This window comes from Salvia miltiorrhiza, chromosome 8, assembly GCF_028751815.1.
Source record: "Salvia miltiorrhiza cultivar Shanhuang (shh) chromosome 8, IMPLAD_Smil_shh, whole genome shotgun sequence".
NCBI classification, from domain to species: domain Eukaryota; kingdom Viridiplantae; phylum Streptophyta; class Magnoliopsida; order Lamiales; family Lamiaceae; genus Salvia; species Salvia miltiorrhiza.
In genome coordinates, this window is record NC_080394.1 from 15,730,593 (window position 1) to 15,743,478 (window position 12,886).

General features: G+C 35.1%; 1 protein-coding gene, 1 long non-coding RNA gene and 1 pseudogene across 7 annotated transcripts; 2 read left to right on the forward strand and 1 right to left on the reverse strand.

Moving 5' to 3' along the window:
• Positions 1-6,561: 6,561 nt before the first annotated feature.
• LOC131001380 (alanine--glyoxylate aminotransferase 2 homolog 1, mitochondrial-like) lies at positions 6,562-9,213 on the forward strand (annotated as a pseudogene).
• Positions 9,214-9,220: 7 nt separating this feature from the next.
• On the reverse strand, positions 9,221-12,567 carry LOC131001379 (transcription factor TGA1-like). 6 transcript variants are annotated; one of them, XM_057927751.1, is made up of 8 exons: positions 12,021-12,567; positions 11,100-11,259; positions 10,889-11,026; positions 10,748-10,825; positions 10,601-10,664; positions 10,261-10,532; positions 9,884-10,114; positions 9,221-9,798 (listed from the first exon to the last, which is right to left on the reverse strand). In XM_057927751.1, the coding sequence occupies exons 2-8, from the start codon at positions 11,256-11,258 to the stop codon at positions 9,646-9,648; spliced, it is 1,095 nt and encodes a 364-aa protein (XP_057783734.1). In that variant the 5' UTR covers position 11,259; positions 12,021-12,567; the 3' UTR covers positions 9,221-9,645. The 6 variants fall into 6 exon arrangements, with proteins under 6 accessions (XP_057783734.1, XP_057783731.1, XP_057783732.1 ...); XM_057927748.1 differs by having other exon boundaries at positions 10,601-10,667; XM_057927749.1 differs by having other exon boundaries at positions 9,884-10,111; positions 10,601-10,667; positions 12,021-12,413.
• LOC131001381 (uncharacterized) lies at positions 11,195-11,682 on the forward strand. The gene is made up of 2 exons (XR_009093920.1): positions 11,195-11,333; positions 11,449-11,682. It is a non-coding gene; the product is annotated as an uncharacterized LOC131001381 (long non-coding RNA).
• Positions 12,568-12,886: the final 319 nt, after the last annotated feature.

Here is a 12,886-nt window from a genome sequence, read left to right on the forward strand (position 1 = left end):
AGCAGATTCTGCAATGGCGTGGAAAATATAAGTTGCCTTAGCCAATAATAATCACTACTGCACCTAAATAAATAAAGGGAATGCAGTAAGAAAAGGGCTAACTACCGTAAATAACGATTATATTTTTTTCACAAGAATTACCAACAATAATTAAATATTTTCCCAATAATTATATAATTACCAACAATAAATATACAAAAAAAAGAACGAATATTAAGACGGCAATAATCATATTTTATCCCACAAAGATTACCAACAGAAAACCAAAAAAAATAAGAGAACCCATTTTGAAAGCATCGAGAATTCTTAACAATATTGAGTGCCGATTTTGAAAATAAGAGAACCCATTTTGAAAGCTTCGAGAATTCTTAAAAATAAGAGAACCCATTTTGAAACCCATTTTGAAAGCTTCAAAAATTGCCAACAAAAAACCAAAAGGTATAAATTTACCTTCGATAATTCTTAACACAGTAATGCAGCAGCATGAAAGGTGAACGGTGAGTGCCGGAGAATATTATACTTCGACGAAGCTTACAACGTCAAAGAAAGGTGAACGGTGAGTGCCGGAGAATATTATACTTCGACGAAGCTTACAACGTCAAAGAATAACAACACTGCTGGAGAACCCATTTTGAAATTTTTTATTTTACCCTCACAAGATAATACTTCCACAGAATAAGTAAAAGCCTTGTGAAAAAGAAGAAGAAGCCGTTGAAGTAGAAGCTGGCCGTCGTACACCGGCAACGTGGGTATAGCCCAAATTTTTTAAAGTGTAATCCAACGGTGGGGAATGAAAAATCATAATGATCCGTCAACTACAGATCGAAACGTGTCAACCTAATTTTTTAGAGTCAAAGTAATTAGGGGAGGCACATAATCCAAGATGGAAGGTTAGCTTCTGCAAAACAGCCATGCAAAAAAACGGTGCAAGTGGTATTCAACAGTAATCCGGGTCCGGGTCTGGGTTAAGCAAAAGTATAAAACAAATAACAAAACAAATTATAAAATAGAGAGAACACGTGTCAGTCCATCTACGACAGTGCGTAGAATGTGGCGACGTAGGGTAGACAAAGCCCTTTCAATACACTCAATAATATTTTTTCTTAAAACCCGTGCCACTTCCTCCTAGGAAGTTCTTTCATGGACGGAGGGAGTATTATTTTAAAATAATAAAATATTTGAAAATAAATAAAATAGATGATATCAAATAATTCATTATTTTAAAATAATAAAATTATTAATGTTTTGAAAATAATGAATCTAATAATTTAATAAATATATAAATCTAATTATATTCTCAATAATTTAAAAATAAGAATTAAATAGAAAATTAACTAAAAATAATTAAATATATATATATATATATATATATATATATATATATATATATATAGGGAAGAGTTCAATAAGAACATAAATATTTGCAAAGTCTAGAGTCATAATCTCGTTCGTTAGATTGATTTTAATCAAGGGCTGAGATTAAAAGCTAATATTAGTATCCCTTAAATTACTCACATCCCTCTCTTCTCTCTCTTCTCTCTCTCTCTTCCGTCACTTTTTCCCTCTCTCCTCTCTCCTCTCTCATTTCTCTCTCTCTCCCTTCCCTTTTTCCCTCTCTCTCTCTCTCGTCTCTCACACACACACAGAACACACACAAAAGGTTGTAACAGGTATTCTAGGCGCGGGGATCTCCTTCGCCGTCTATCTGCCGGTGATGGAGGTGATCTACCGCGAGGTGCGGTGCTACGCGATGGTGGTGGAGATGCAGCTGCTGATGGGGCTCTCGACCATGGCGTTCGCCACGGCGGGGATGGCGGCGGACGGCGGGTTCAGTTGAACTTGTACGTATAAGTTCAATAATTTTATTGAACTTATACGTATAATTCTGTTGAACTTGTCTTGAACTTCTGAACTTCTGAATTTGTTGAACTTCTGAACTTGTCTTGAACTTCTGAACTTCTGAATTTGTTGAACTTCTGAACTTGTGTTGAACTTGTCATGAACTTAATTATGTATTTTGATTTTAAGAGAGAGAGAGAGAGAGGAGAGAGGAGAGAGGGGACGAGAGAGAGAGAGGAGAGAGGTGAGGGGTGACGAGAGAGGAGAGAGGAGAGAGAAGAGAGTAAATTAAGGGATATTATGAATCTTACCAATTTTAATTATATTAACTTCTAATCTCAGCCTTTGATCAAGATTGATCTGACGAACCAGATTGCGACTCCATTCTCCATCTAATATTGTGTTTCTGTATAATGCAACCCTATATATATATATATATATATATATATATATATATATATATATATATATAATCAAAAAATAAAAATAAACGAAATTAAAAAAATTAAAAAATTGAGAAAATAATATTAAAGACCAATTTTTCGGTCGTTAATAAATAAAATAAATAAAAATTTGAAATAAATAAAAATAAAATAAAAAAATTAAAAATATTTTTAACAACCGAAAATTTTGGTCTTTAATTTTTTTTAAAATTATTAAAAAAATAATATTAACGACCAAATAATTAGGTCGCTAACGACCAAAAAATCGCTCGTTAAAAAATAAAAATATATAAAAAAAATTAACGTCCGAAAATTCGATCGTTAAAAAATTTAAAAAAAAACAAAAATAAAACGATCGTGAAATGGTCGTAAATAGGTCGTTAAGGCTGCAAAATTAACGACCGAAAATTTCGGTCGTTAGAAGCGTGTTTTCTTGTAGTGTACGAACATTTATCGACATACCTTCGTGAATTATTTAAATTATTTGGGTATGATTAATATACATTCTTGACGGGTACGAAATATGCCTTGATAATTTCTTTTTTCTAATTTAATTTTTTCATTTCTTATTTTAGTATATTAATGTGTATTCTATAATATTCAAGTCTCTATTGAGACGGATAACCAATTGTTGTGATAAATTATATGTAGAGGTGGTCTTGGGTACACTCGGGTTGACCCGTACCCAGATTCTGATCCAAACTCGCATCATGATTCAAATCGTGTAAATGACACTAATCGGTTATACAAATGACACTGCATGTAATTGACACTATTTGTTATACAAATGACACTGTGTATAAATGACACTATAACATTGTAAATGACACTGTTTATATATAATTGACACTATTCAAAAATATAAATGACACTTCCTGTAATTGACACTATAAGATTGTAAATGATATTATAATATTTTAAATAACACTATAAGATTGAAAATGACACTATAATATTTTAAAATGTTACACTGTTATTTATATAACTGAATAGCGTCATTTACACGATTTGGGTCAGGATGCGGGTTTGAATTAACATGCCGGTCTAGATTTGGGTACGGGTCAATCCGGATGTACGGTACACCCCCGAGTGTACATGAGATTTTATGTTATATTTATATGTTTAAAATATATGTGTGTTTAAAATATACGTGGATAGTTAATACGCATTATTATACATTTTTGTTATGAGAACGAGTGGTAAAATCCTTATTCATATATCAAATTTAAATGTATTATTTTGATATAAAAATTATTACTTTTATTATAACAATAAATCTAACTAAAGTAATTATATGTCGAATTTCGGTGAATTACGTGCTAGCATATGTAAATATATAATGTGTCTTAATTTTAAATTGCCTGATTGATACATATGTTTTGAAGTGGCAATTTATTAAATCTATTTCATTTATAAATTTATAAACTATAAATTTAGTAAATAAATTATCCTTTAAAAATCATTAAAACATCAACAAATACGGGCGTCACTTTCAATTTTCGATTGTGTTGTGTTGTAGGCCAAAATAGTTTTATTTGGGTCTATTATTTTAATTTTAATTGATTTATCTTTATTTTGGTTAATGTATCTTTTTTGCTATATTATCTCTTTTGTTAAAAATAACACTAATTAAAAAAAATAAACAAACGTATATATGTATATAAAAATAATTTAAATAGCTATATGGAATTAGCAAAGGAAATTGGATAAAAAAACTGAAAAAGACCGAAAAAAAAGAAGACGTAGAAGTTAGAACGAGTGGGGAGAACAGAATACTTTGGAAACAATTTGCAAACTCTTCCTTATAATCGTTAAGGTTAATTAAGTAAAATGCTAATTACGTTAAATTGTATAAAGTTTTTTAGCTGCATTGTAATTTGACATAATTGCCCCAATTATTTAAATACATATTATGTTAATTTATCACTACAAAAAAAAAAAAAAAAAAAACGATGCATAGGTATTTTGATGGATCGTTGATTAAAGCATCTGATTAATGATGATTTAATTGCAATATATAGTATTTTTTTTTAAATCGTGCATAATATTACATATTAACAACTTGTAGTGTGTTTTGCTACATTTTGCAAGTCCTAAATAATACTAGCATTACTAGCATTTGCATCCCGTGCAATGCACGAGAAATATTTTTATATTTTAATATTTATATAAAATTGATTTAATTCAATTATTATATTTATAAATATAATAAAAATTTAATTTTGACTGAATATATTTGAGTTGGATATTGAAAAAGTAAAAAGAAATAGAGAAGAATCACTATAAAAAAATTGATATTATGAAAAAGAAAAAAAAGTTTACAAAATGAAAATAAAAATTTAAATAAAAAATAATTGATAAATAGATTTATTCAAAAAAAAGATGAGAGATGAGAGATGAGAAAGAGTTTTTAAAAATTTTATACTTAAATAAATATAATTTTTACTTTTTAAATCAAATATTTATATAACATATATTAAATTAAAGCTTTTTATTGTGATGTTTAATATGATATGCATATATTTTTTTGACTTGGGGGAGTTGGGGAAGGGGAGCAGTGGAGTTTGAACCCGGGACCTCACTATTCACACACAGGAGGTCGCACGGCTTGGTGTCCCCTTAGGGACATTTGATATGCATATATTAATCGTGTTATGTATGAACTATAAGAGACGGCTCATAAATTATGGCTTCATGAGTACTTTTTGCAAATATATATTTTCATTAAGTATAAATTATTATTAATAATTTGAAACTTATTAGATACATATTGATCAATCTAAAACATGACTTTTGTGTTAAACGCAAATTTATTTATACTAATTTATATTAATATATTTAATATAATGTAATATGTATATATATATATATATATATATATATATGTTGAAATAGAAATTTTATTAAAAAGAAAAAGAAAAAAAGAGAGACCAGATACAAAGGAAACAAGTAAAAGCACCCGCAAGAAACCCCGGGTAACCAAAAAACAAACCAAGACTAAGAGAACATTATAAGAGGGTCCTCCTCGTCTAAATCGTCCTCTTCATCGTCCAACATATCGCCCCATTTTTGCTTCATTTTTGAAGAGGCCACAACCGACATAGTATGGGCTGCATCGGTAGAGTTAGAGGAGTTGATCACAAAGTTTTGCAGTATATGTCCTCGAGACTGAGCATACTTCACTTTATTCAGGAACTCCACAGGCGAAGAAGTGTCAAGACCTGGGCCATGCATATCGTCACGGCGTGCTGAGTTTTGGAAATCCGAAGACATGCCATTGATTATGATACGACGGAGCCTGTGCTTGATAGAAGAATCAGAAACTCTTCCCTTCTTGGTGATAGCCCCTTTCGGACGCCCTCGTGTACGAGAAATGGGTCATGTCGTCCCAGTCAAATATATATATTCTGTTATAATTTGAATTCATATATTGAAAATATAAATCTAATAAATTAAGTGAATTAAAATGAGTAGCGTGATTATTCTTAACAAAAAAGCACTATGCGTAATTTGAGTGAAAATATATATACCACACTAATTAATTCATTTAATATTAGTGGATAAGATAGTGGGAATGTGATTTATTTTTAACCATCATTTTATACATATATTTTCAAAATTGTCACTCAAATCAATTTAAAATCAATTTGAATTTGAAAATTGTCTATTTAATAGTATTAGCATTTGCACTCGTGCAATGCACGAAAAATATTTTTATATTTTATTATACATAAAATTGATATTAATTTAATTATTATATAAAAATTCTAAATATAATCAAAATAATAATAATTTAAGATAAATATATTTTAGTTTAATATAAAAATAAGATAATTCATATTAATAAAAATTTATATTGTAAAAAAAGAAAACAATATAAGTTAAAAGATAATTGAAAAAAATAGATTTATTCAAAAAAAGAGGAGAGAGAGGAGAGAGAATTTTCTTAAGTTTTAATATTTAAATAAATATAATTTTTATATTTTAAATCCAATATTTATATAACATATATCAAATTAAAGCTCTTCACATGATCTTTAATTTGATATGCATATCAAGTATTTTATAATTAGTCGAATTTCATAATTTTTAAAAATAAATAAAATAGAAAAATAAGAAGTTAAAGAAAAAGAAAAAAAAGAAAGATGTATAACTTATAAATAAACCTTTAATTTTTATTCTAACTATAAAATTGTCACTCAATTTTAAAATTAATTTGAAATCAATTTAAAATTAAAAACTCCATTTCTAATATAGTATTTATATAGATATTAGTACAGATGAATAATTAGTTAAATCTAGACACCGAAATAGGAATCTTCCACCAACTGCCGACGGCTACAAGAACAAAAATTCCACATCACTATCTCACCAAAACAGATTCCATATAAACACACACTTCAGTGTGTGACAGCGGTGAATTTCGTGCCTAATAATCTCGTACAATGGGATGGGAGAGGAGCCTCACGCGTAGAAATCTCGTGGAAGCGTTGATCAAGAATGAGAGCCGCCGGTTTTGCAGCAGTAATGCCGGTCCGCACCGCCGCCGGAGCTGCCGGCCTTCGACTACAACCCCAAACCATACAACGGGCCGTCGCTTTTCCACTACTACCAGAAGCCCGTAAACTCGAATTCTTTTTTTTTTTTTTTAATCATTGAGACGATTTTGCGAGTAATGTCTGTTTGGCATTTTATCAAACAGCTTAACATCGTGGAGGGGAAGATGCAGTATTTGTCCGATGAGAGCGGAAGGCGTTATCTCGATGCGTTTGCAGGAATCGTGACGATTTCTTTCGGTCATTGCCACCCTGATGTGTTGAATCCTGTGATTGAACAGAATAAGCTGCTTCAGCATGCAACCGCCATTTATTTGCACCATGCCAGCTGATTTCGCTGAAGCTTTAGCCTCGAAGATGCCAGGAAATCTTAAGGTTGTTTTCCCTTGATCCAGTTTTTGAGAATCACTGTTTCATGATTGGTAGATCTATGGTTTGAAATGTTTATGCTGTTGCTCCCTAGCTACATGTTTAGTTTGTGTGGATAATTTAATTCTTTTTGTTAAGCTTAATGATTGACTAGTGAGTTTTGAAGAGGCTGACTTACATTCCTTTTCGTTCTGGAGTTAGGATATATCTATTCTTGTAGTTGTATGTGTTGTGGGGCATATTTGATGAAATGAGAGTTTTTATATGATCACTTTTCTTGGAATGTATGTAGGTTGTGTATTTTGTTAATTCTGGGACAGAAGCTAATGAGCTAGCTATGATGATGGCAAGGTTATATAGTGATAGCCTTGGCATGATCGCGTTGAGGAATGCGTATCATGGTGGAAGTTCGAATACAATTGGACTCACTGCTCTCAACACATGGAAATCCCCACTCCCTCAGGTTTATCTTTGAGTTCTTCTCTACCTTTTTCAAAAACCAAGTCATTTCATTAGGTTTTCGACTCTAGCTGGTTGCAAGTTGTTTCACTAGATGTGAAGTTATGCAGGGTGAGATTCATCATGTTGTGGAGTGTTTGGTTCGGATGCCAAGCTTTATGCTGAGGATTTTCAAGATCATATCGACCATGGCACTTCAGGAAGAGTTGCTGGATTTATTTCTGAGATGATTCGGGTTTCTCTTGGATAGTTTGGCTCTAATGTGTTTCTCGATAATGAGGATTCATCTTTGCTTCGTGGATTCACCTTGAAAATCTTGATTCTTTGCTGACTACAGGGAGTTGGGGGAGCGGTTGAGTTAGCCCCTGGTTACTTAAAATTGGTTTATGACATTGTTCGTAAAGCAGGTGGTGTTTGCATCGCTGATGAAGTGCAGACGGGCTTTGGTCGAACAGGGAGCCATTACTGGGGTTTTGAGACCCAAGGAGTTGTGCCGGATATTGTTACCATGGCTAAGGTGTCGTTTGGACTCCAACTTTTCCTTCCCCTCCTCGTTTGAGTTTTGCTTCCGTTGCTGAAATCTTGATGCGCAGGGTATAAGAAACGGTTTGCCCCTCGGAGCTGTGGTGACAACTCCTGAAATTGCGAGCGTTTTGGCTCAGAAAATACAGTTCAACACGTTTGAGGGCAACCCCGTTTGCTCAGCTGGTGGACTAGCTGTGCTTAACATTCTTGATAAAGAGAAGCGTCAGGAGCATTGTGCTGAGGTTGGCGCTCACATGATTGGGCCCCTAAGAGAACTACAGCAAAAACACGATAGTATTTCTCCTAACCTGCTCGCTCGAGAGATTTCTTAGCCATGCCTTGATATGGTCTCTAAATAGTTTGTGCTTTCAATTAAAATTCGTTATGTTGAATGAAACTCCTATCGCTTTCCAGTAATTGGTGACGTGAGAGGAGGGGCTTGATGGTCGGAGTAGAACTTGTGACAAATAGGAAACAGAAGACACCAGCCAAGGCAGAAATTGCAGTGTTGTTTGAGAGCCTTCAAGGTTTTCATAGCCTTCTTAAAATTCATTAATGACTAACTCATTCCTTATATTCTTGATAACGTAATTTTAAGATGTGTCTCCATCATTGCAGAACTTGGAGTTTTGGTTGGGAAAGGTGGGCTTCATGGGAATGTTTTCAGGATAAAGCCTCCTATGTGTTTCTCCAAAGACGACGCAGGTATACTTACAGTTTCATCTTTGCACGAGCTCGACTGATCTTGTATAAGGGCATTCGTGTCTTGATTGTCATATTCACTCTTTGTGTTTCCTATGCCCTAAATGGACCCGATTCTTTCTGCTTGTGCAGACTTCCTATTGGATGCACTGGATTACGCCATGTCAAAGTTGTGAGTCATCTCTCCCAGAAGCTTGAGATTCCTTCGAAAAATCAACTAAGATGTGTATCCATTTACTTCTGTAAGAACTCAGATCTGTTATACTTCTCCCTTTCGAGGGAGCTTTTGAAAGTATCTGAATGTTTGAGTCGTTCCAGAAGCGTACGTAATCTTTGAAATTGCCGAACGTTCATTATTATGAGATGGAACGACACAAAAAAATGGATTGACCACTGCCTGCATTCTGCATATCTATCTATCTGCTGCACTTTCTTGCATCTGAGCATCCTTAAATCCGTGCAGACTTTGTTTCTCGTCGTTTTCAGAGCTCCTTGCAGCATTTTCGCCTTATATTACAGTTTTTTGTTAGAAACTGATGCTAATATAGCCTGTTTTTACACAATAGAGTTCCAAATAGAAACAGACAATCAAACCTGAAGTAGTCTAACTGAGAAATTCCTCTACACAGAAAACTATCTGATCATATCTACAAATTTCTCAATCATAGGAAAGCACATCAAAAATGGGCATAAACCTTAGATCTTAGAGAAAATTCTTACTATATAGGCCACCAAAATTCAAGAATTCATCTCTAGGCTTGTTCACGAGGACGGGATGACCAGCACGAGCTCAGAGCCCGGAGGCGTTGCAGGTACTCCCCGAGGGCCAGGAGGCCTCTGGCTGCTTGACGAGTGGTGAGGATGCGCGAGAGCTGCTGCAGCGTCTCTTGTCGGAGATGATCAGCCTGCTTGCACGATAGTCATGTTCTGTGACAGACGACGAAGATGGAGATAAAGCAAGAAACATGATGAGGTGATCGAGATCTTTACCTGAACGACGAACCTGACCAGATCGTCGAGCTTGTTCATGGCGGCTCCAATCTGAGGTAGGTAGTTCCCTTCTTGCAGTAGGCCGTCGGCGATGGCCTGGGCTAGGATGAACTGGAGCTTCTCCATCCCCTGTGAGAGTGCATCTTCTGCTTGCTGACAAGACTGCGTGAGATTAACGATGTCTAGACGCTGCTGTTCGGACAAGGCGTCAAGGTGTGGCGAGAGCACCTGCTGGTGAACGTACAATTACACTTTGTTAGAACCAAGTAGAACACGTGCGTGTTTAAGAAACGGGGAGACGAGTCTTGTGTACACGGCCATGCAAAATTATGAATATTTCATCTGTCAAACGGTCTTACGCAAGTTTTTATCTTCACCTTGACGAGTTCTGAAGGGCGGAATCCCCCGATCCACAGGAAGAAGCGCTCTGCCGACGTCTTCCACATGCCGGACATGATGTAGAAAACGTCGGCCCTGGCGGCCATCACTTTCATGCTGAAGAGCTCGAAGTAATGCTGCATTCCACCATCAACGAAGATCTGCAGCTCCGTATCTCCCATATCAGAATGCAAAGCATTCTTCAAGTCTGAGATTTGTCGATTTTGCTCTTCCACCCAGTGTCCGTACTCGAGTTCAAACGCACTGATCCCTGCACGTACGATTTCAAGAATGAAATGCTTATTCGAGCATAATCGTAAGTAAAGAAGGCGAACGAACCCGGATTGGAATTTCCGGTGTAGGCAAGCTGACTAGTATCTATACCACCACCTACACACAATCCCTGCTGCAAAAACACTAGTGCTTTAGATTCTGCTTTTCGTAAGAATGAAATGATGAAAGGTCCAGCATATATCGTTGTTCTACCTGCTGTCTGACCCGATTGAGCTCTTGCTCGAGCTGAATGAGTCTCAGTTTACTGTTCTCTAACTGCTGGACGTATGCCTGCAAAACGAGCTCGATAAGGAACAATCTAGAAGATGCAGTGGTGGACGATAGTGGTCTTACCTTCTTTCGCAGACGGCTCTTACGAGCAGCTTCCCGGTTCTGTGCTAGGCGTCTCAGAACCTTATCATCGGGTTTGCTTGCTTCTTGATCATTTCTATGCGAAGCTGCAAAAGTTCCTTGTGAAGTAGTATCCTCTGACTGCAACACAAGAAATCGAGTTCAGACAATAAATTAAACAGAGTGAAGACAGTTATTACAGCAAACTCATGACCTGGTTGTCTAGATTGGCATTGACCTCCAGCATCAGCTCTGGAGGCGGGGATGAGTCGAGCAAGGTGTTTCTAAAGTCTCCCCACATGCTCATCTGATGGACCGGTTCGTATAAGCCCATCCTTCGTGAGGGAACGAACTGTGTGGTCGTGGAATTCATGCTGCAAGATGCAACAACACTTGAGTGTATGAGGATAAGCTGAAACACCAGATGTCACAGAACGCATGTGTTTAGGTAAGACTGGAATTTCTATCTACTTAAACTCATATGAAGCTTCGATTTGGCAGGTGGGAACTTGCCAAAATCAAGAATCTTGAGTTTCTAAAATTGCTTCATATATTCTATGCAGAATATTTCCTGTTTAACTTCATCAAATTGAAATGAGACGCTGCGAGGAGAGGATAAAAGAATCCAAGAATAAGAAGATGTTGGATTATGGAGATTGTAGAGCTTTACATTCCATATATCTATTAGCTCCTAGTGCATGCTACAACTTCTTCTCTCTAGTTCTTTCATGATATGATGAAGAGCTTTCAAAACAACAAGACAACCACACCACGAGTAGCTGTTGTGGGTTTCTCCTCATACAAGAACAACTCGTCTGCGTGCTTCTTTTCAACATATATATATATATATATAGTACAAAACAAGCTACAGAGAACACCTTTTTTTCATAGAATTCACACATATTTCACATGTTGTGTGAAATTCTTCATTGATCACACATATCCTATACTTGTAGAAGAAATCAAATCAAGAATCTGCTAGATCAACACTTAGCTAGATTCCATTTCCAATAGCAAACCTTTGAAACACAAATATATATATATATATATATATATATATATAGAGAGAGAGAGAGAGAGAGAGGGAGAGAGAGGGAGAGAGAGAGAGAGAGAGAGAGAGGGAGAAAGAGCCGACTTGGAGAAGTAAGTTGGAGCTCAAGCGGAGGCCTTCCGCGAATCAGTGTTTGATCAAAACTCCATTATCTCCAATGGCGCAGTTTGCAGCACTGAAGAAGAAGAACAAGATGAAGCATCGAATATGATTGGAAAGGCAACATCTTTTTCGAATTATTTCTATTTAAATGCCCATATAAAAAAAAGAAGAAAAAAAGATGAGGGTTACTGCAACTGTTGCATATAAATTATTGGGAAGATTATGGAAGTTGGATATTCTAATTCACTGTATGTGTGTCAGTGTGTGTGTGTGTTGTTATCGTAAGCTACAGTGTTGGGACAGTTAAGGAGAAAAAAAATGGTGAGATTTCCATTAAATTAAAGTAAGCAAAGCAACAGTGGTTATGTTTTGCGTTGAATATGCGCACCAGGTCAGTCTCACTACCATTTTGCTTACTTGCCCCTTGACCTCATCAATCAATCATTAACCCCTCCATCTCATCACACATCAACTTCCTGCTATCAACACTATTTAATTATAACTAATTATTTAAATTTTTTTGAGACACATTTAGGAAGTACTATCATTAAACCATATATATAGTTTAGAATCGTTGAGTTTGTGACTTCCAACTTCGCTATAATTTCAGTTAGGTTGAGTCTATAGTACGGGATTTCGGCATCTTGGTTTGGAACACAACTTTTAATAATTATTATGAAATTTGTTTTAAGTGAAGAAAGAGTCTCACAAAGAGTATTGTATTAGCCAATTTATCCAATCAAAAATTTTATTCCCAAATTAAGTATTGTATTAGCCAAGAGTGCATGTGATCGATGGGTGGCTAGATTATTCGACCGTCCATCTGACCGGCCGGTAAAATCATATGA

Coding starts and splice junctions, on each gene's coding strand:
- LOC131001379 (XM_057927746.1), bottom strand. CDS start 11,258: ATGAATTCCACGACCACACAGTTCGTTCCCTCACGAAGGATGGGCTTA. Junction 10,115..10,242: donor AGGTGAAGATAAAAACTTGC/GTAAGACCGTTT, acceptor TACGTTCACCAG/CAGGTGCTCTCGCCACACCT. Junction 9,799..9,883: donor TGGTCAGGTTCGTCGTTCAG/GTAAAGATCTCG, acceptor TCGTGCAAGCAG/GCTGATCATCTCCGACAAGA.